Source organism: Calidris pugnax, unplaced genomic scaffold (assembly GCF_001431845.1).
Source record: "Calidris pugnax isolate Ruff unplaced genomic scaffold, ASM143184v1 scaffold51, whole genome shotgun sequence".
NCBI classification, from domain to species: Eukaryota; Metazoa; Chordata; class Aves; order Charadriiformes; family Scolopacidae; genus Calidris; species Calidris pugnax.
In genome coordinates, this window is record NW_015090797.1 from 3361831 (window position 1) to 3384207 (window position 22377).

At 37.3% G+C, this 22377-nt stretch overlaps 1 protein-coding gene across 4 annotated transcripts in view; it reads right to left on the minus strand.

The window, feature by feature from the left end:
• The window catches only part of TRAPPC8 (trafficking protein particle complex 8), a 54724-nt gene that overhangs the window by 21218 nt on the left and 11129 nt on the right, over positions 1-22377 (minus strand). For all 4 annotated transcript variants that reach the window (XM_014936978.1, XM_014936977.1, XM_014936976.1 and 1 more), the window contains 18 exons: positions 21215-21304; positions 19345-19519; positions 18799-18952; positions 17607-17694; positions 16248-16495; positions 14757-14872; positions 13186-13336; positions 11760-11860; positions 10216-10321; positions 8520-8651; positions 7291-7515; positions 6124-6232; positions 5178-5372; positions 4855-4985; positions 3693-3767; positions 2873-2999; positions 1630-1787; positions 352-794 (listed from right to left, as the gene is read on the minus strand). In XM_014936978.1, the coding sequence (XP_014792464.1) occupies positions 352-794; positions 1630-1787; positions 2873-2999; positions 3693-3767; positions 4855-4985; positions 5178-5372; positions 6124-6232; positions 7291-7515; positions 8520-8651; positions 10216-10321; positions 11760-11860; positions 13186-13336; positions 14757-14872; positions 16248-16495; positions 17607-17694; positions 18799-18952; positions 19345-19519; positions 21215-21304 (2824 nt within the window). The remainder of the gene's footprint in view (positions 1-351; positions 795-1629; positions 1788-2872; positions 3000-3692; positions 3768-4854; positions 4986-5177; positions 5373-6123; positions 6233-7290; positions 7516-8519; positions 8652-10215; positions 10322-11759; positions 11861-13185; positions 13337-14756; positions 14873-16247; positions 16496-17606; positions 17695-18798; positions 18953-19344; positions 19520-21214; positions 21305-22377) is intronic.

The following is a 22377-nucleotide window of genomic DNA, read 5'->3' on the forward strand; positions in this document are numbered from 1 at the left end:
TGTTTTTTAGACACAAAAAAAGAGATACTTTTCCCCCCCCCCCCCCCATATGCCTCAGAAAGATGCGCTTCCAGAGAAACTAAATGCAAAGAGTTTGTTTCAACAGCATTCCATTAATCCTCCTTCTACTAAATTAGTTTAATAATTACTACTTTGATGGAAGCAGTGTAGTCTATGTAATTTCATATGGAAACCGGATCACACAGACAAAAAAAATACTGTTTAGAATATCAGGTAACAGCCCCTTTTACATCATCACAGCGGTTGAGAGAAATTTAGTAAGATTTACATGTATGCTTACAACATTAATGTGTCTAATATGCATGACAAAAAAGTAGATAAAAATCTTACCACATTTTTGTGTGTCTTTTAATACTTTCATAGTAAAACAAAAAGTTAATTTCATGAACGCCTTCCTCATCTGGTCCCCGTAACCACATCGGCAGCTGAACTGAAGCCCCAGGAAGAAGAACAGCATCAGGAAGTGGGACGTGTATTACTTCAGGCTGACCTCCTGTGCCAACCCCAAAGTCTGCAGAAGAGGCTGAAGATAGCAGTGCTGTACGCACAGAGGTAGGATCCGTCACAACAGTCTTGTAAGCACTACAGTTTTCAGAAGCTGAAGGGCTTAGTGGTGTTAGAACAGCAGTATTTCCACCAAAAGTAAAGAATTCTGGATGCTTGGACACAACCTTCAGTGCAGTAAGAGGACACTTGCTTACGTTCACAAATTCTACATATGCTTTCCTGATTTCTCCACACAGAAGCCCTGTAGGAAAATTTATGAAGAACACCTGTACGGGAGAGAACAGGAGAAAAGAAAAATCCTGAACATTGATCCAAGACTTGGAACAGGCATTAAAAAACCAACCAACATATTTAAACTATATTGGTCTCTACAGCTTCCCAAGGAGGGGAAGTGGACAGGGAGGTACTGATACCAGGGTCCAGTGATGGGACACATGGGAATGGCTCAAAGCTGCACCAGGGGAGGTTTAGACTGGACACTAGGAAGCATTTCTTTACAGAGTGTGGTCAAACACTAGAACAGGTTTCCTATAATCTAGGAGGTAGTCGATGCCCCAAGGCTGTCGGTGTTTAAGAGGCACCTCAGAATGCCCTTAATAACATGCTTTAACTTTCCGTCAGCCCCGAAACGGTCGGGCAGTTGGACTAGATGATCATTGTAGGCCCCTTTCCAACTGGAATATTCTATTCTATAGAGTGTTGTCATTAAACTGTAACTCAGACCATTTAATAATCCCAGTAAATACACACCACTGTGTTTTAATTAACTAAACTGGAAGAACTGTTCTACATGAATGACAAGCTAACAGAAAAAAGCTTCTCTGCTTGTAGCTGAATTTCAAGGTGAGAGGGAGCAAAAGCTGACAATTCAGCTGACAACTGAAATTTTAGATGGTATATAACAGTTTCAGATAGAAAATATTTTAGAGGCCTCAAGTTTCACTTGGAAAAAAAATCCCCACAAGTTTGACACCGACAGATCAGAAATTAACTGGAAAGATTTAGCCTTAACAAAGTCTAAGACTTCATTGTTAGAATTACATTTATAAGCTCTGAATTCAGTTATTTGTTCAAAACTGCCAATACAAAGTAGCTACATACCTCCAGCAAAGGCATTTCTTCTGTAATAATGGGATCTAAACGTCGATCAGGTCCATATTTAATAGATGTTTTTTCTTCTTTTGTGTTATTAAGTCGAGGCCCTTGGATTTCTAAATCTTGTCGTCCTCGTACAGATAACCCATTGGAGACAAACTTTCCTGAAATAATTTTTTAAAAGGTTGACTTTTTTTTTCCAAAAGTAATTCCTAACTATTTTCTGAGAAATGATCCAATACTCCCTACTGAATCTCACAAATCATTTTTGTTTTTCTGCTATTGAGCACATGCAGTGTTCATTCATTAAGCAGCATCACTGGCAAAGAGCTATTCAAAGTTTAGTGTCACAGATTACACATTGCTCTTGCAAGTTCAGAGGGCCAGTTATCCATTGCTGGGGACTTCCTCTGACCTCTTATAGTTTGACTACAATTGGGAGGAGGGCTGGAACATGAAGGCATTTATTTCCTTTCTCCATTTCTGCCAAGCTGGAAGAAAAGAGTCACCCAAAACATCTTCATTTCATTCAAAGACAGGCCACCACTCTCTACATGTTTTTAATTCCAAAAGTGTCCAGTTCATCAATAGCTAACCAAGCTTCATGATTTTTTAGACGCTTTCAAACATGCTCTTCAATCCTCATTTCCCCCAAAAAGTAAACTTTCCCTATGAGACACAGTTTCAGATGAATGACTCAAAACAGATCAAGTAACATGCAATTAATAAGTCACTTATATGTTAATAGAAGGGAAAGAACTAAAATGAAGTCAAGGTGCCAAAAAAAAAAAATTTTATCAGCCAATTTTAAATTTGGGAATCTATGCAAAGAACTTCATTTCCATTAAAGCTGAAAGCTAACAAAGCAAAAAGACCCAGAGAAAAAATAATGCCAAATGAGTCAATGAGAGTTGTTAAATATTCAATATAGCACAGATGAAATCTTTAAATTCTGATTTTTTTGTTAATGGTTTCAGAGTTTCCAGATTTAAAAGGAACAATAAGTGTGGGTTTGGCAGAGGCTACTTCCTTTCCAGTGGTACCTGGTGCCAATGGTGCCAGTAGTACCTACAGGTGCCAGTGGTACCCACAGGTGCCAATTCATTCTTTTCCTGTTCCAGTTGTTTCTACACCCTTACCTGAAGGAAGGCCTTGCATCATGATACTCAATCACTGAACACTAGAATTTAGTTCTACACCACATCTCCCCCTTCCAGAGACACACAACTGAAGGGAATAACACACTTACCTGTCTGTAATCCAACAGAAGGATCTATCCCATCTAATGTCACGGCACCCTGAACAGTGCCAAGATTATAAACGACTCCCAGAATATGTAGCTCCCCTGTTTGATGGGGAAAGAGCTTTAGTCTTGCCTGTGGAGATACGTTAAATTTTTGTTGTTGTTGCTACTTGAAAAAAGTATTATTACATTTAAATGTCCAATTGCTAAAGACACTCACAGCTATATTTACTTTATAGTTGTGTCAGATGTAACTGCACAAAATAACTACAGGTCATTTACTGGATTCAAAGTTTCACATACACAGAACTTACTAAACCAGTCCACATTGGTGCTCATTACATTAGGAAAGAATCCTAAATTTTAACAAAAATGAACATTACCAGAGGCAGAATCACAGAATAGTTGAACTTGGAAAGAACCTCTGGAGGTCATCTTGTTCAACTCACGCAGCTGCCCAGGATCATGTCCAAATGGCTTTTGCTACCTCCAAGGATGGAGACTCCACAATCTCTTTGGGCAGCCTAGGCCCAGTGCTCAGTCACCATCCCAGTAAAAAAAAAAAATCAAAAAACAAAAAAGTGTTCCCTGATGCTCAGACAGAGAGATGGAGCCTCCCATGTTTTAGTCTGTGCCCACTACCTGTTGTCCTGTCACATCCTTCCTTCAGATATTTATACATTTCAATGAGATTCAGAATTCCCAGTATTCCGTATATCAGTAATGTCTTCGAGTTTAGCATTAAGTTCAGATCATAACAAGTTTGAACTCCACCCTGAAGGTCAACACTGAAAAAACTATTTTTAAAACAAAGTATAGTACTTACCACTTTTGTCTCCTCACTATTAATTAAGAATTCTGCTATTGCTTCAGTTCCTATCATATCATCATCGCACGTTCCCTGAAAAGAAGAAACAACTTTTCAGATATTATTACTCCTAGGCAGAAAGAGTACCATAAATATTACTTCCCACACCTTTCCTAAAGTACTTAAGGAAAAAAAAAAGCATACCAGTTTCAAACTGCAAGCAGTTCATACCAGCAGGTGTTATGTACCCAGCTTCTCAGGTTTTTGAATTAAAGCAGCAGCTAGAGCACTCAGTAAACATTTATTTGAGAGAAGTTTAATATTTACCACTATAAATTGGAACTATTCCCAATCAATTTCACTAATACTCACAGAAGTATTTATTATATTGTTAAAGTAGCAGTTCAGAGCAGAACAGAAGGGAAAGCGTATGGTAATCCTTGAGGCTTTTTTATATGAAACCAGGTTCATAACTCTGGTAAACACTTACAGCACCTTTAGAGATCACTATGCTGCAAATGCTTCTGGCCAGGAAACCAAATTAAGGAATTTACTGTAATATTCAGTATTAGAACACATTAAAACCTTAAAAATAGGAATGTGAGAACAGACCTTCAGAGGGAAGTTTTGGCAGTATTAGCTGAAGTGTTAAATTAAACAGTAGTAGGTAGTTCATCTAAAGTATTCAAAACATTGATTTTTAATACAGTAAGTTTTCACTTTTCTCATCCAGAGAGCAAGATGTTCTTATGCCACACTAGCACAGTTTTTCAGAACACCCATTTCACTACGTACAGTAGCTCCAGTAATAAAAAGGTACTTTATACTAAACCTATTGACCTTGTAAGTTTCTGCTGGTCAAGGCTAGCGTGACTCAAAAGAGATGTACTACACAGACAACGAAATGTTGGAAGTATTTTGTTTTGCATTAAGCTTTACAATACTCATTACAGTATGTTTGTTAACTTGGCTGCTTTGTCCCTTATAGGGGACAAAGGAAATTCTGAACAATGCATAAAGAAATTCAGTAGCTGCTTCACTTTTTTGCCCTTTTTAAAATTTACACTTAAACCAGCTGTTTTCATACTACAGAATTTTGAAGACTTAAATTTACTTAAGACTTAAACTCTACCATTGTAGCTGTTTGGTTTTGTTTGAAAAAGGATGAAGCTTTCCTTACCAGCTCTTTTGTTTCTCCATCATGCTTTACATTGAAGTCTTTAGGTTGAAACTTCCACAGCAATGAGAGGTCAGTCAACAGAAGCGGAACTTTCAGAGGGTTTCGGAAGGACACTTCTACAGTTATTGGCTCTATTGAAAAAGTGCAAGAAAGTAATGACAACAGGCTATCCTCACCACAATCTGAACGTTCACCTAATTCAAACTGTTCCTGTACAAACAACTTATACAAGAAGGTTGGTTTAAATCTACAATAACACAGGAAATACTGTACAAATTTATCTACCTCACTTTATTTCTGAAGCGTATAAATATTAACTTTACCTTCTATCACAGCAAGTGGAAATCTGGAGTTATCCGAGTAGCGATTTAAACAGAACTGTGTTGGTTGAAAGCTTGAAGGTATTATTCCTTTATTTATCACAGAAACAACCTGCTCCTCAAGTTCCTTCCACTGTTGTGATGATTCCGAGTCATATTCCTGATCCAGACTGACGTGGGTAGCTGCCTGCTTTTCACCTAGTATGAGTAAGGCAATCTTAGAAGATGAAAAGTGGTACACAACAGTTGCAAGGGGGCTGCACTGGCAATTCAGTAAGTATTGTTAAAATATGTTCAATTCTTAATCACTGACATTTTTATGTTACAGTTGATTTCAGTCAGTGAATTACAAGACATTTTCAAATACACACAGGGAAGACAACACTGAGGATAATTTGAGTATACTTCTATTTGCAGATCATGGAAGCCCAAGACTTTTAGGATGCTACATGGTATACTCAGCTTCCAGATTATTTTTACTTTATGACAGAATACAGCCCCCCACAGCATAACCTTAGTTTATACAAGAATTTCCCCTCAGCTTACTTCACATTCAGGAATCAGTGTTTCAAACATTTCAGCCAAGAGAAAGTTAACTGTAAAGCTAATTTCTAGCATTGGCACTAGAGTCTGGTATTTGCTAAAACATTAATAACCCCCTTCATGAAGTTCATTACAGACTTGCATTGAAGCTTTCCAGCTGTGAAAAACAGTGGAAGTCAGCACATCTGCAAATGCAGATTTTGTATTTACACAGGAAGTCTGAAAACATCTAGTGAGTAGATACTAAGCTTAAGTTTTCTTTCAAAATCCAATTTAAGAAGTTACCTTGTCACATTAGCTTTACATAATGATTGATTTATTTTTTATTTTACATGACACCAACTCTTGCATATATTTTGGTTCTATAAATAAGGGGCTTCAATCTGTTTACATAAAATTTTCTAACCTTCTGCCGGTCTTCGATCATGCCCAAAGAAAACCCGGGTTGCTGAGCTGTTAATATAAGGTAAAGGAAGCTGTGGTAAGGGACCGTCAGGTGAGAGCTGGGTTACATTCTGGAGCAAAGGAAGAAAACAGAGTGTCATGCCATTACACAAATACATGATGTCCATGCTGTACATTCCTAGTGACTGAATAACAAGGAAGCCAAGTTATAACGACTCAAAACTTTGAACAGGTGGTATTTTTAAGATAGAATGAATCCTTTTTTTTTTTTGATAGTTTCTTCTGGTTTGACAGTCTGAAGTAGCATTTTTCCTTCAGTAAGCTTTTAAAGTTCATTAAATCTTTAAGGAAAAAGAAGAATAATGGTCTAATCACTATTATGGCTGTTACACGATTTATCTAACTCAGAATTTGATAAACCATGTTCAACTATGCTCGCTACAGCACCACCATTGCACAAGACACTCACCACAGCTAAGCTGGGGATTCAAACGCCAGCCTTGAGTAAGGTCTACCATAATTTGCAAACGCCATAGAAATTGTGGTGCAATTAAAACTGTTTACAACTTTTAAGAGACAGTAACTAACTACATGTCTGCAAGTTGTGTGGTGATAACAGCACTAAACACCCCATAATGTACATAGTATACTACAATCCTGAATCACTCACAAACTTAGAGCCAACTCAATGAGTTACTTAATCTATGAAAACCCATTATTAAAAAATAAAACCCACTACAATATGGATGGGGAGTACTTTATAGTACCAGAAAAGGTGACAGAGTTAACTAGTCTTTATTAAACTTTTATTATAATGAATTTTGAGGCTTTTGATAAATTGATCAGAACATAAAAGACCTAGTTTCTCTAAAAGAAACAACTATCACAAACTGCCATCAGCCATGACCCTTAAAAGGAAGGGTTCACTTTACTGTAATAAAAAGACATAAAAAGAGTCACACTAATACCCATCATTGGAAGTATACTTAATACACAGAAGATGCAACATACTTGAAGCCTAAAGTAAAAAATGAAGATATCAACTAGATAAAAAAATCCCTGGAACAAATCAGGTATGACAGAAAAATCATTTAATGACTTAATAGAAAGTTACCAGTAATAAAATTACTGATTACTCAAGGAATAAAGACAATGAAGAGACATTTACCTTATAAACATAAAGATATTCTCTTAAAAAAGCTCCTTGCTGAGCTGGAGGTTGCTTACTATCATTGATCAAAATATGCCTGAAGGCAGACACAGCATTGTCAAGCTGACGAAGCGTAAAAGACTGGCGACCAATAGTGAAGTTAATGTGGTCTTCTGCAAGGGACCAGCCTTTCCCTTTGTAAACCTGCATGGCTTGACAGTAGCAACGTAAGGCATGTTTTTTCTGCAAGAGGAAAAAAAAAAAGGGCTTTTCAAATAATCCCAAAACAGTAACTCATAACAATAGACAGGGAAACTACTGCATAAGGAAAACTAAGGGCAGGGGGAATACTCCCACTATTCTTCACATCTGTGATTTTAAATACAGAAGCCAAGAGTATAACAATATCCTTATAAGGATAAAAAACAAGATTGACTGGAATGGAAAAACATCCCCCAAGACCACAGGACTTTGTTTCAAATAGAACTCTGATGGCTGGATTCTCCTGTATTACCAACTTGCAATACAAATATTTCTGTCAGCTATCTTATTTCTTGTAGCTTATCAGGAAACTGAAATTGACTGCATTCAGGTCCAGCTCTATAATTGAACTCCAGTGACTAACCTCAGCAGGAACTGGGCACAAGCTATCCTTAGAGAGGCTATCCCACAACTGAAGCAGAAATAAAGCACACAACTTATGTCCAAAAAACTTTGAGTTTATTTACTACAGTTAGAGCTGCCTGCACAGGAATGTGAATTGAAGTAAAACCAATCTGATTTGTATTGGTTTAACAGCTACTTAAGTTTAAGCAGCCATAAAGAGATGCTTTGGTTTGTCTTGTAGTAACTGTTCATACACCTGTGCCTCTGCTAAAAACTATGTCGTTAAGGCCGAGGAAAAGCAGATATCTAAATTATGCTATTATAATAAGAGTTTAGCAAATCCCTAACTCCTGCAACTCACTCTTATCTCGAGAGTAAAAACACTCCTTCACCCAAATAAAAAGCCTCATATTTCACTGTGTATAAGATTGAGACCAGAGAAGAAAACACACGCCACTTCAGATTCAAGTCAGTGATCTTCAGCATTACTTCAAATACACAAGTAAAAGACTGTGTTGACCAATGCAGAAGTCATTTTCAGAAGATCACACAGCTGAATACTTCTGCCTAATACAAAAGTCTATTTTCAGAGTAAGTATCAAATTCTAGGCATATTTTCCATGTGGAAAGGTAATACTTACCTGGCCTGCTTTGCTAAACCTATGGCCAGCCAGTATCATATGAAATGCAAACTTTCTAACCATGGGACTTCTCATGTTGATAAAGCAATGTGCTGCCTGCTCCAACAGAAGTGCGCTGCGAAGATCTGAATCCTATTTAAAAGCAAGAAGGAGAATTAGCCTTAAAGTTTAATATAAACACGGTAACAGTGGCCTTGTTTTAATCCTAACAAAGACAATCTTTAACAGTGCTGTAAAGATGAAGGTTCTTTATATACAAACATTATGTGTATATACATGCATATAAAAGGCTAAAAGTATTTTTCACTGTTACATGCATAGTGTTCAATACCAAACACGCTGGTAGTTTTTTTTCCAGTGAAGAGATTTATATAGCAACCTGTTTCACTATGAGTGACAAAAGTAGTACTTTCTGCTTTTTCAGTTACTCAGGCTACTGTTTCTAACACTTGCCATTACCTCTGAAGCACTCTGCTACCTTTTCCCCTCCCTCTCCCTGCAGAAGTTAAGGCTAGAAATAAAAAATAAGAGCTTTACTAGAATGATGGAAAATAGAGGGAGCAGTAGAAATTAGTGAATTTGTATCACAAGAAGCAGGATGATTTCTTAATAATGTACAACTTCCTATTGTTACCCCCTTCTCATGCCAAGGCACAGCTGTATTATTTCAACCAAACAGAACAGAACCTACTTGATTTTACCACAACTGAACTCCACACTATCAGTGATGTCCAAGTATGGGTCTGGACTACAAATACACCCCAAGATACCTAAATAGTATCCTATGAAGACTTTCCTTGCAACTGCCAAAAGGCACCACAAGCACAATACATATGATTTTAAGTTGTAAAATGATTCTTCAGAGCCAATACTATTTAAATTCCTTGCTTAAATAACTCAATACCATTCATGTAAGTTTTGGTAGGAAGCTTAAGCTTAAAGGGCAAGAATGAAGCTACAAAGATACTTTAGAAAGAAACTTAGAGAACTAAAAAGTTTATTCAATACTTAATCTGGCCCAGGAAAAGTCTCAAAAGCATCACATTTGGTGAAGCTGACCACAAAGAGAGAACTAACCGCTAGTTAGACTTCCCTCTCAAGCTACACAGAAGATGCTATACTTTTATTGGTGTTAGATTTGTTTCACTCCTTTTCAACAACCCTTTCTGGGCTCTTAGAAGCTAACTCCATCCTTAATTTCCATCAGTTAATATTACAGAAGTGTTCAGACTAGCTTTCTCTTACACAGTAAGATTCCAACAATTCATAGCAGCTCAGCTACAATAACACCATAGTTACTTAAACTATACAGAACTTTTGATTGTGTGTGATAGTATCCATTATGGCTCTGGCAAGCCATGCTAATACTTTTAATCCATGAGTTCTTAAACTGAAAGTACATCATACAAGAGCTAAGCAGATGTCAAAGAAAATTAGTTATAAATTCAAAGATAACATTAACACACATTTAGATGTTTAAAGAAGTCAAGCAAGTCACCTGACTAAAAAAAATAGCAGTACTAGTTTCTTCACTGGAAGTGTAACAGTTTTCTTCACTTCATGCATTACTCCAGTTGATTTGCTACCTTTGGCTAGCAAATATCACAGGACAAGAATTAGAATTTAACCTAGAAACGTTTGGGTAAGCAAACAAAGGGGGAAGGACAAGAGTGGAAAAAGCTACTAGATGTTTTACCTCACTGGTTAAACGAATCAGAAGAGCAGCTGCCTCTGAATATTTGCTTTGACTTTTTAAGATTTCAGCACTAAGCAGCACACAGCGTTCAGCCAGAACCATGTTCCTAAAGCAAAAACATAAATGTATTCATTAATATTTATCAAAATAAACCATGGAACACTTTTCACCTCAAATCTGACAAGTTTTCTCCACATCACATCAGACTCATGTTCTGTTGTTTACCCTTCTTAAAATAAAATATGAAAGTTCATCCCCTGCAAACAACCACATACAGATTGACACATTAAGTGTCTTATCCTGCTATAACAACAGCTTTTCAGAAGTCAAAGCTAAAGAGCATTTTTGAGGACAGTACTGTTTTTATAATACCACCAACTAAAATGATCCAACCAACTAAATGATCTGATAAATGGGAAGTCCAACAGCCAGCAACAAGTTGTGCTGGGCTGACCGAGCTGCTCTATCACACACCCTCCTCAACAAGACAGGGGGAGAAAATTAGATTAAAAAGCTCATGCGCTAAGAACAAGGAGATCACTCACCAGTTACAGTCACAGGCAAAACAGACTCGGTTTTGGGAAGATTAAAATAATTTATTGCCAGCCTTCCCTCAACTCCTTGTTCCCAGGCTCAACTTCACTCCCAACTCTTCTACCTCCTCCTCCCCACAACTGGGCCAGGGGGACACCAAAAAGGAGTTGCAGTTGGTTCATAACATTTCATCTCTGCTTCTCCTTCCTCCTCACATTATTCCCCTGCTCCAGTGTGGGGTCCCTCCCACAAATACAGTTCTTCAGGAATTGCTCCGGGATGGGTCCTTTCCACGGAGTACACTCCTTCAGGAACAGACTGTTCCAGTGTGGGCTCCCCATGGGCCCCCCAGTTCCTGTAGGAACCTGCTCTGATGTAGGCTCTCCACAGGCTGCAGCTTCCTTCAGGGCACATCCACCTGCTCTGGCATTGGGTCCTCCACAAGCTGCAGTGTGGATCCCTGTTCCACTGTGGTCCTCCATGGGCTGCACGGTGACAACCTGCTTCACCATGGTCTCGGCCACAGGCTGCAGGGAAGCACCTCCTCCCTCTACTTCCTCCTTGACCTTAGTCTCTGCAGGGCTGTTTTTCCTCATTTCTCACTCCTCTCACAGCTGCCACACAGCAATTTTTAACCTTTAAGTATGTTATCAGAGAGGCACCACCAGCGCTGCTGACAGGCTCAGCTTTGGGCAGCAGCAAGTCCATTTTGAAACTGGGTGAAAACTGGGTCTGTCCAATATGGGGGCTGCTCCTGATGTCTTCTCACAGAAGCCATCCCCGCAACCACCCCACCACCAAAATCTTGCCACATAAATCCAATACACAGGTTTAATAAGCACTATTAAGAATGGCATAGATCCCCTTCCAGCGTTATCCTAGATAAACTAACACACCTTACTGTTTAAAAGGTTACCATCATTCTGTCATCTTTCACTGTGCCGAGGAAGAAAGTTAAGCCACCGGGTCTTTGAACATTCATTAGATCAATACAAAAGCAAACAACATACTTGCAGATATCTCGGTAGGTCTGAATCGCTGTTTCCATATAGTGAGCAGGATACGGTCTAGGAGCTCCAGGCTGAAGAAAAGCTGATACTGCTGCCATTTCCTACAAGGGAAATTCAGGATTGTCACTGCAGTTTTTTCAACAAACTGTAAGCCTCAAAATGCTGAGGAACATGTTTTAGCTACTCATTTGACATCTTCATATAATCAGTTACTGGCACATAAAAGTGTATCCAACATAGTACAATTCATAAAAGGTTTATTAAAATAGCCTATTTATGGCTCTGCTTGTAATTAACCAGACAGCAGCAAGAGAGTTATATGCCCTCACAGAAGTGTTTCACTCAATGGCACCCCCAACACTATGCAGAAGCATTGATTCAGTACTGCCCTACAAGTCCAAGAGATAATCACCTATTGCAGGAACAATCTTTCTGATAAATTAGCACTACCACGTATTTTAAAGAGGACCACCATTTTCTGAGTTTTGCTTAAATGAAGTTACGTTCTCAGCTTCCAAGGAAGCACTAGTAAACACTCTGAAGATTTTACATCTTTCCTTATGGAGTGAAGATAAGACAACAAAGGTTTTCTGCACTAAAAAAGGACTAAAACTGGTAGGTTGCAAAAATTCATAATTAAGACCTCTACAAACCATTCATTAAGAAATTAAGATAACTTTTCAGATTATCCAAATGCAGAGGAACTCTGTATTGCAAAAATACACATTCACGTAAAGGTTTTACATCAAGACGGGACCGTGCCTACAAGAATGCTTCCATAGCTCTACAAAGTAAAGTTTCAAATTTAATCAAATTAACCAGACTAAAGCCTGCAAAACATCACTTCTAACAATTGTTGAATCAAGCTTCTTATTTTTCCCCAGTGCTCCCATTTATCTTACTGAAAATTATTTTAGTCACATATATCTTCACTCTCAAGAGTAATGAGGTGTCTACAGTGAAGTTCAGTAGTGACATACTTGAACTGTACCACTCAAGAGTCTTAAGCAAAACCAAGGTACAATACCATATTTATAGTGACATGGTCTTGGCTTCCTGGCAAATAAGTATTTTGTCAAAGTCTAAAAGAAATACTATAAAATTATTTCACACCTGTTTGAGTTATGAGGCTACAAGTTTAAACATCCATTTTGCTGGAATTTGCATTCTAGGTATTCTCCTTTCCATATTTCACATTTTAATAATTAAGCCTTCTTTTTTTTTTCCACACCTTTATTCCCTTTATAAAACAACAGCCAATACATTTGAGAACATTTTAGGATTTCCTAAAGATATGCAGCAAATTTGGCAAGACCCTTATAAATTTGGAGGTGGAGGGAAGAGATTGCATTTTGTTACCTTCAGACAAATATTAGAGATTATTAGGAAAAGTTCACAGAATGTTTATGTTATGCAAAGTACCAACCAGTGCTCCAGCTGCATAAAGCATTGCCTGATCATTTAAGAAGTCTTTCTTTGCTGTATGGTAACAGCTATAGGCAAGTTCATAGTGTTGAACCAAAAAGCACAAGTCTGCCATTTTCCGGATTTGAAGCTCTGGTGCTTCTGGTGGATACCTATAAATACAAATATTTAAATTCAAAGTCATAATTTTAATAAATAGAGCAAGGCATGCTCTATAAAGTCTTCCCCTCTCATCTTAATTTCTATTCATAGAGTAGGAATAAAAATTGCATTCCTTCAGCCTTACCCAAAAAACAGCTAAGAAAAGTGAAGCTGAGTCCTTTCCATCACATGTAACTTAGTTTCACTCCCTACTTTCATAGAATCATAGAATGGTCCAGGCCAGAAGGGACCTCCAAAGGTCATCTCGTCCGACCTCCCCCCATGAATGAGATTCACTGTTCCACTAACATTCAAAGCAAGCATTCCTCTTAGCCAAGAAATACTGAAAAAAGTATGCAGCTATCATTGAAACTGCTTAGTAAGATTGTTACAGCTGAACAGAGCTGTATAAGAAAAAAAAAAAAAAGACTTTGACTGTTCATCTAGATGTAGTAATTTCCTGCCAATTTCTTTTGAAAGAAAGAAAATCCACTAAAAAACTATGCCTGATTCCAAGACACTGGGCAAGTTCCTGTCCTCCGCAAGCATCATTCTGTCTTTTGATTAGTCAAATATGTATGAATCACTTCAGTGAAGGTCAATTACATTTTCACAGAGCTGTTAGTCAAACTTTGTAGGATGCAAACCATGTTTACCAGTTCAATACAGAAAATTGAACTTAACATCTTGATTATGAGCCCAAAGACACACAACAATTGAATTTAAAGTTGGAGGTAAGTGTCAGGGACATTAACTTTGGCAAAGTAATATCCAAGAACTATTTAGACCTTTTCCATTGCAATTAAGACAGTTGAAGAGAATGCTTTTCGTGATTATACGTCCTCATTTACAGAGGGAAATTACAAAGCATACAGAATAAGTGTTCTGGTAAAATTTAAAACCTGTTTTTCATGTAAAACACAGGTGCAGAAAGTATGAAATTCCCCTTAATTTAGCTCTCAAACACACTTGCAAAGACCATATGCTTAACAGTCAATCAACTGTAGTAAATTACAGTAAATTACATAGTTACCTAAACAAAAATACCTATACATGGTGTTTGGCTTAAATAAGCAAAAGCTTGTACAAATCTTAAAAAAAAAAAATCCCTTAGAGCAGACCATTGTTTCTTTTTATTACTATTACTCCTAAAACCATGTTATTTGTAACTTAGAAAGCTTCACTGTAAATATATCAGGAAAGCAGCTCTAAACAATTTCTTTTATCCCCTTTTTCTTTAACTTCTGCTACCCCTTTATTGTACAGTTTTAGGCACAGTACTTTTGATGATTTCTCCAGTTAAAGTCTTGAAATACTGCTGATTTAGTTCACCTTGCAGAACACCATCAAATAAACACAGGCCTTCCCTCCCCCAAAAAAGAGAAGCTTATTTTCAGTTTATATCTGAAGATAAGGACTGAAATTACTTACAGCAAACCAGAAGTATTCTTCAGTTCATTGATACTTTTCTCTGGAACCTTGCTGCCACTAAACCATTTTTTAGTAGCAGAAAACAGTGATCGACTCAAGCCCTTCCTGGATATTAACTGCAAAAAGACACTAATTTAGAGTACTACATTACAAGTGACATACTAATATAAGTTAAACTAATATAAAAACCTCAAGCTTCGTTAAGGCTTTCCAAATTCTGGGGTTTTTTTCCATTAAACACAAATAACCAAAACCAATCAAATAAGTAATAGCACACTCCTTCAGAATGAATCACTGACACTGACATAGAAGTTGCAACTCATATATTCATTTTATGTCAGGCAGCTGAGTTTCACTATTGTTGCTGTAAACTGCAGACATCTTAGTCCTAAAAACTGAAACATTGATGTATCTGTTCGAAATACAACATAATATCTAATTTCTGGTATCACTCCAACCTAAAAATCTAGATTAAGTGCTTACTTCAAGAGAGAACCCTCTGCCCAACACCACCCACCTAAAGCACACTACAAACATTGATTTCAAGTGTCAAGGGTACAGTCATACCTGCAAGGGAGGTTACACAACAGTATTCTTTTAGATAATTTCCATTAATGAGGAAGCTTCCACATGGAATTACTGTTCCCGAGATCTAAGGCAAACTACATCTCTTTCGGAGGATAATTTTTGAAAACGTAATATCACGCTGTTCTTCCCATGACTAGGAACATATTACTACATCCCTACTAGTAAGACTGTTTTCTACACTTTATGAATGCACCTTTTTTTTTAATATTTTGTCCTAAAATTTTTCAAGTTTAAACCCAGTCAGCATATACAAACTAATCTACGTCAATTTATCTCTCCGACTGTATAAGACAAGAGTGAAACACTAACAAAAGAAAGGACCTTACTGTGATAGAAACAATTTTAATGCATGTCCTTGACTTAACATGGGCATAATATTAACTAACGCTCTTAAAAATAAAAATCTTAGCTTGAGAGAATATTCAGTTGCAAAAACTGCTGAGATTAAAACAGAATTGCACGATTTAGTGTGTCCATGCATTTCTCCCACCCTCCCATCAAGAAGTAGCAGTGGAAGTAAACAGCTCTTTTGCAGACAATCGATGAATACACACTTTTTTTGTGTGTTCTAATGTACATTTTGTTCCTCATGCCAAAATCATTCCAGAAGCATAAAATATTAAGAACTTAGGAGTGAGGACAGGCTTTCACCAAGAAGCCACCTTGCACTGAAGCTCTGATGATACAAGTTGTTCTTCAGTTTTGTTTTTTTAAAAGACAAATGGAGTAAAAATTATGATTTTGGCTATTTCTCTTAAATGTACTAACAGTTTTCAATAACATCATTGAATCATTAGATGCAGAGGGAAGTAATAATTTCAAAACAGACTTTTGGGTAACTGGATTTATAGCCCAACTGTTTTTCCTTATTACATCACAAAGTATTTTTAAAAGTAAACTGACCTGATCATTAAGTTGCCGAATTGTCTTCTCTATATGTGGCAAAAGTCCCCTAAATGTGAATTCCTGTATGAACTGTCTAATTCGATCGTGATCTGTGAGTGTTAAACAAGCACCATGAGGTGTTCCAGAATTTGATTTCTTTGAGTCTTGCAATGATGCAGTAGCCTTCATGTAGTCCGTACTATCCAGACTGCCGCTGGGATGATCCAGTTGAAGGGGGTGAGTCTTAAAGTTATTTGACAGGCCATCTATTGAAAGATTGAAACAAAAACCTCAGTAAGTATAAAGTTCCTTATACATTTTGGTTTTAAAATATCATTGTTATTAACCTACTTTAAAGCTTTCCTTACTCAGAACTCTGCTAAGCAAAGCTATTCGCCAATTGTTCTGCGCTACAGATCGATGCTGAGCAGACAGCAGCAGACCACTACCTGAGTATTACAGGAATCCTAAAACTCTTCAGAAAGCTCATGGAATCTCAGGAATAGCAACATGGCTAAATAAGTACATTTTTGATTCTCAACTACAGTGCAAAGGATCCCCAAGTAAAAACAAAGTCAAATGTTCATGAAAAGTTGGAAATGCAGCAGTTACTACAATGGCTCTGTTAGATCCACTGGCTCTTTTCTGCTTCTGGTTAAAAAAACCAAACTCATTTTCCATGCCCTTCCAAGCAGTCATGATGTAAAGTAACTTCCTCCAAAATTCTTATTTCAGTGAAAAGGGCTGCTGATGACTACTGCATCTATCTATCCGAACTAGACTGAGACGTTTCACTCTAAAACTTAAATAGCTCTCATTAATTCCTTTTTATAAGAGAAAATCAGTTTGCTTTATCTAGCCCTAGCTAGCACTGAGCAAAGATGAGCTGTGAAAGCAAATCCTTAATGGATTTTACTCATGAAACGTATAGCAGGGCATCTAAAATTCACACAGTAGCTTGCAGACTACATCTGGGCTGTAAGGCCCTAGAAAGCCACTTTTTAGGCAACTGCAGACTCTCCTACACATGCTAGGTCTCTCACATGTCTGAAGGATCTGGGCTGAGTCGGGTCAGACAGCACAGGGTACCTCCACTTCTTCCCTACTTAATGATGTTTCTCACCTGAATCCTACACAGCTGCCTTAATTTTCAAAAAGGGCCACACATTAATTTGACATCTACTGATTACCACCAATCCAGTACACTCAGCACCACAGAACTTTTCTTTGTGGACACCAGGTTACACTACTTTTGAGCATTCAGAAAATCCTCACTTTGAATTGCCTAACAAATCACCCAAGTGATTACTCTCCAAGACACGAGACAGTTGTATAAATGCTTTCACATCGATGTTTTGATAGAAGTTATAAAAATACCTTTCATTTCACTGTCTAAGCCATCTGATATCAAGTGATCAGTATTCTTGTTTGAAATGACAGTATAAGGACAATCTTCATAGCAATCCTGTGAGAGAAAACAGAGTCAGAATTTTAAGAATACTAGAGCACACACACAAGTCTCAGTCGATAGTACTTGATAAGTTTGATAACAGTTAGCTGAATTATTAAGAGAGCATGTTTGTTTGTATGTATTTATTTCTGAAGTAGTTTGTGAGGCTTTAAGAATGTGTCCTGTTGTGAAGATGAAAGTTATATTCACCAACAAAGGAAGCAAGTATCTTCTGGCTTGTTCAAACAGCTTCACTGTCAACTAAAGCCAGCCACCTCAACTATGCCTACAAGCAGTGAAAATATGCTCCCTAAAGCAACTGCTGAACAAGATTATACAAAAAAAAAAATATCATGTTGGACAGTTGACATGGGATGGAAAAAAGAACTAATTAGTTTATGGTGAAACATTACTGGTCCTCTTAGTTTACAGAATATGAGATGTTTTGACTCTCCAGTGCCAGCTAGGATTGGTAAAGAACTATAATTCCACAAACCAACCTTTTAATCAGACGCAGTTAAAACTGAAGGTCAGTCTAAAAGCAAACTTAAGGAGGAATACTTTTAGTACTGAAGCCAAAAATACAGATATTTATGGCAAACTGAACTCAGGATTCTGAGCTAACACATTATTATTTGCCATCTTAGCAGATGACAAACCAGACTGGACTGCAAGAAGTTACAAGAAAAACACACATCCCCCCACAAAACACACCCACGCTGTTTAGTGAAGTACAGAAGAGCTGGAAAAAAAAACAAATTTTAAGAGTGAAGAAAATTAATCAAAGTGAAGGTAGAAAGTTCCTTTGAATAGGACACTTCTGAGGTCACCTGTTCACCAGTGCATAAAGCACCAGTCTATTATTTCGGTGCTCCTGTCAGTCTATTTCTGACAGTCTAGAATTTCAGTGCTCCTTACTGTCGATTTAAGTAGCACAGAGGACAGTTCTTTGAGAGGGCACTCACCTTATGCTCTCACAAAAAGTCATAGCTATATTAGAAATATCTTGACTGCGTATTAGACCATGTTGTAGAAACACACACATAAAGGAAGAGTTTGACACAACTAAAAAGGCCTTTCATGTCCACCTTAGGAATTGTTTTTAGAATACTACAATACCTGGTTCTGGATAGTGTTTTTCTGAAGATACTGACTCCAAGGATCAGGTATCTGTTCATCTGTTCCTCTATTAGACACCCGAGAATTTATTTTCAGCAAATAGCATCCCTGAGTTCCATACCTCTGCTTCATCTCTTCATAAATGGAGTCAGCTCTGAAAAAAAAAAACCAACATTTATCCTGTCAAACCAATTCTAGGTGTGTACTGCAACAAGCTATTTTAGACTATTATCCATAGGGATTAAAAGGAAAATTCTCCTATTTTTAAAGCAGTTCTTATGCAAGAGTGAAACTGAGAATCTTTGAGAATTAGTTTGGTGACCCAGCAGAGAAAGCATCTACTTCAAGAAGCTAGGATTGATTCTTTCCTTTTTAAAGGAATATAAGAAACCGCTCTAAAAATAACGCTTAAGGAAATCTACCTTGATAATATTCAGCCTACTAGTTAATGGATCCTGTTATATGTCTAATCTCAATAGACTTTATAAATACAAACATTTCAGCCAAAGAGTTAATCTGTAAGTTCAGTGAAGGCAGAAGGCCCACCTTTGTTCTTCTCCTGCGCTTACATCATGGAGTAACACGTAGTATTTGAGCGTGTTTGGTATAAACCACTTGGGATATAAGTATTCATTACTATGCTGAATTCGATGTTGTTCTTGAGACAGCTTCAGAAATTGCTCCACAGGCTCCGGTTCACTGGAAGAAACTACAAGCATACCTGAATTCAAGTTAAGGACATTTGCCAAAAGAACCCAGGAACAACCACCAATCATATAATAAAATAGGAAGCATATAGAAAAAACATTGTACTAATCTATTTTAAGCCTAAAAAACACACTAGCACAAAAATATGTGCAATTAGAATTTGGCCTTAATCTCAGTAAAAACCACCATTTAAACAGTCAGTTAACTAACAACTGTAACATGATATGAAACAGGATTTTGCTCCAATTATGATATTTAATCCAATTTTAAGATGATGCATATTAGCTAATAGTTCATTTAAGTTTTCACAGACCAACTGTTTACATAATGAAACATACAACTGAAATTCACCCCCAGTGTACTTGAGTTTTCAACGTCCAAGGAGAGTTGGGACTTCATGTTATCACCGAGCAACAGTAACAGCCAGTATTCGTAAACACAGCAACTTCTTCTGATTAAAAAGCAGAAGTGCCCAGATATTTACCTTAATGCAACTACAAAATTATTAATAAGGAACATCCTGCTCTGTTATTCTAATCACCAAATCAAAGACATTAATTCAGAAGAGCAAGAAAGCAAGTTGCACTTTTAACATTACTAACGTTTACAAGCCCAGAATCAATATTTTGGCAACTTAGTTCTGCACAAATTTGGCTACTAACATACCTGTTCCACCATACTGAAATGATAAAGTACAGTAAAAAGTTGTAGTTCCTACTCTTAGGAAGAGAGTAGGTGTTATGAAACCTGCAGCATTATAGTTACTGTAAAGCTAAACACCAGCTACATCATGAAACAGTGCATATTTTTATTTTCCCTGTAGACAAGTAAATTGGACCTAAGTTTTACTTAAAAAAAAAAAAAACAAAACACAGTGAAAGCATTTAGGCACCTTTCCAGACTTCTTTTTGTCCAAAATAGCTCGAAGTTCACCAATTTTCCAAAACACCCTCACCCAACCTCCCCCCTCCATCTGCTAGAAAAAGCAATAAAAAGCAGCAGGTGCATCCTCAAACACACCAGCCTCTGCTGTACAGAAGGGACAGTCAACAGATACCTTGAGAGCTACAGCTGAAAGTGCTTTAGGGTAAGGAAGTTTAGTTTACAGGTAATAAAGTTCAGTTTGACAAAAAAAAAAAGTACGGTCAAAAAAAAGTCACCAAAGAAAGAAAACCCTGACCCCCTTAGAAAATTTCCAGACTTCTTTTTGTCCAAAATAGCTCGAAGTTCACCAATTTTCCAAAACACCCTCACCCAACCTCCCCCCTCCATCTGCTAGAAAAAGCAATAAAAAGCAGCAGGTGCATCCTCAAACACACCAGCCTCTGCTGTACAGAAGGGACAGTCAACAGATACCTTGAGAGCTACAGCTGAAAGTGCTTTAGGGTAAGGAAGTTTAGTTTACAGGTAATAAAGTTCAGTTTGACAAAAAAAAAAAGTACGGTCAAAAAAAAGTCACCAAAGAAAGAAAACCCTGACCCCCTTAGAAAATGAATATGTACAGTCACACATATTGAAAAAGCTTATGTCAAATCATAATGGCAAAAACAGTTATTGCAAAATCTCTAAGTCTGCTACATCACATTTTGCAGCCAGTTTTAACAGGCTTTACAGAGATCTGTAACACTCAACTTCCAAGTCTGCTACATCACATTTCTGCAGCCAGTTTGAACAGGCTTTACAGAGATCTGTAACACTCAAAGGATACATGCAACATAGTGGTTTAAGAATTCATGATCTGACGCAGGCATGGACTGAAGAAAGCACTCTCTGTAAGACTCAAACCAAGGAGTAGTAGCTGGAATACACAATAAGATAGGACAAATTAGAATATTCAGCAAAACTTCTATTTAGTCATTTATGAAAAAGAAATATGAAAGACTACACCTAAGAGCAAAGCTTGCAAACTATGACAAGGTTTGCACAGCAGGGGAAAGAAGGGAGAAACAGTCTAAGGAGAAAGCATCTAAAATGCACACAAGCAGGAGAAACAGTAACGTTTTGAATCAAATCCTGTGAAACTGAATAGCAGCTTAACCACCAACTTCCTCAAGATTGTAGGTTCACATGCATTCAGTCCTTGCTAGAGTAATCACTCCTTACCAGACCTTTAAAACAGACGTAAGTACACATTTGGGAAAGAAAAAACAAACCAAAATTCTCCTAAGAGTTATTGAATTTGCCTCAGCTAGGGATGTAAGAATTGACCAAGAAGTAAAACAATTTTTGAGTATGTAGAGGAACTAAGGATCACCAAAACCCTATTCTGCCAACTTGCCCAAAGTTTTTTTGCCAACGTCTTGACTTGGCTTGACAGTAATCCCCTTCCTCTGCCCTGCTAAAATAAACAACTGTCAGCTGGCAAAGCAGAGATCCAAAAAGCTAAAAGCTCAGATCCAAGTTGTGCCATTAATACCTCCCATATTCAAATGCCCATTTACAATAGGGACTTCCTTTTTGTAAGAGTAACAAACCAAGGGAAACCAAGTATGTCTGGGACATCTAAAGAACATGTGAACTTAAAATTCTTGTCTGCTTCTGTCCACTCCAACTATCAGTCTAGCAATGAAGTAATATTTCTTCTTTCAAGCCTGTTTTATACTATCTCAATTCCGCAACTCCTTCCCTTGAGCGCAAAAAAGACCCCAGAGCAAAATAAGTCCACTTCCAATAAACTGATTTCACATAGAAGTTAGCTGGAATCCATGTAAACTCACCTGCAAACTAGAAAGCAGTAACTTGTACATAAAAAAAATGCATTAATGAAATTCTGAAGGTATTTATTTTCTTTACATGGCCTTGAGAAAACACACTCTTTGATTTAACTTGCATAAGACTTTTCTAATGCTTTGTAAAACTCCCCTGCACCCA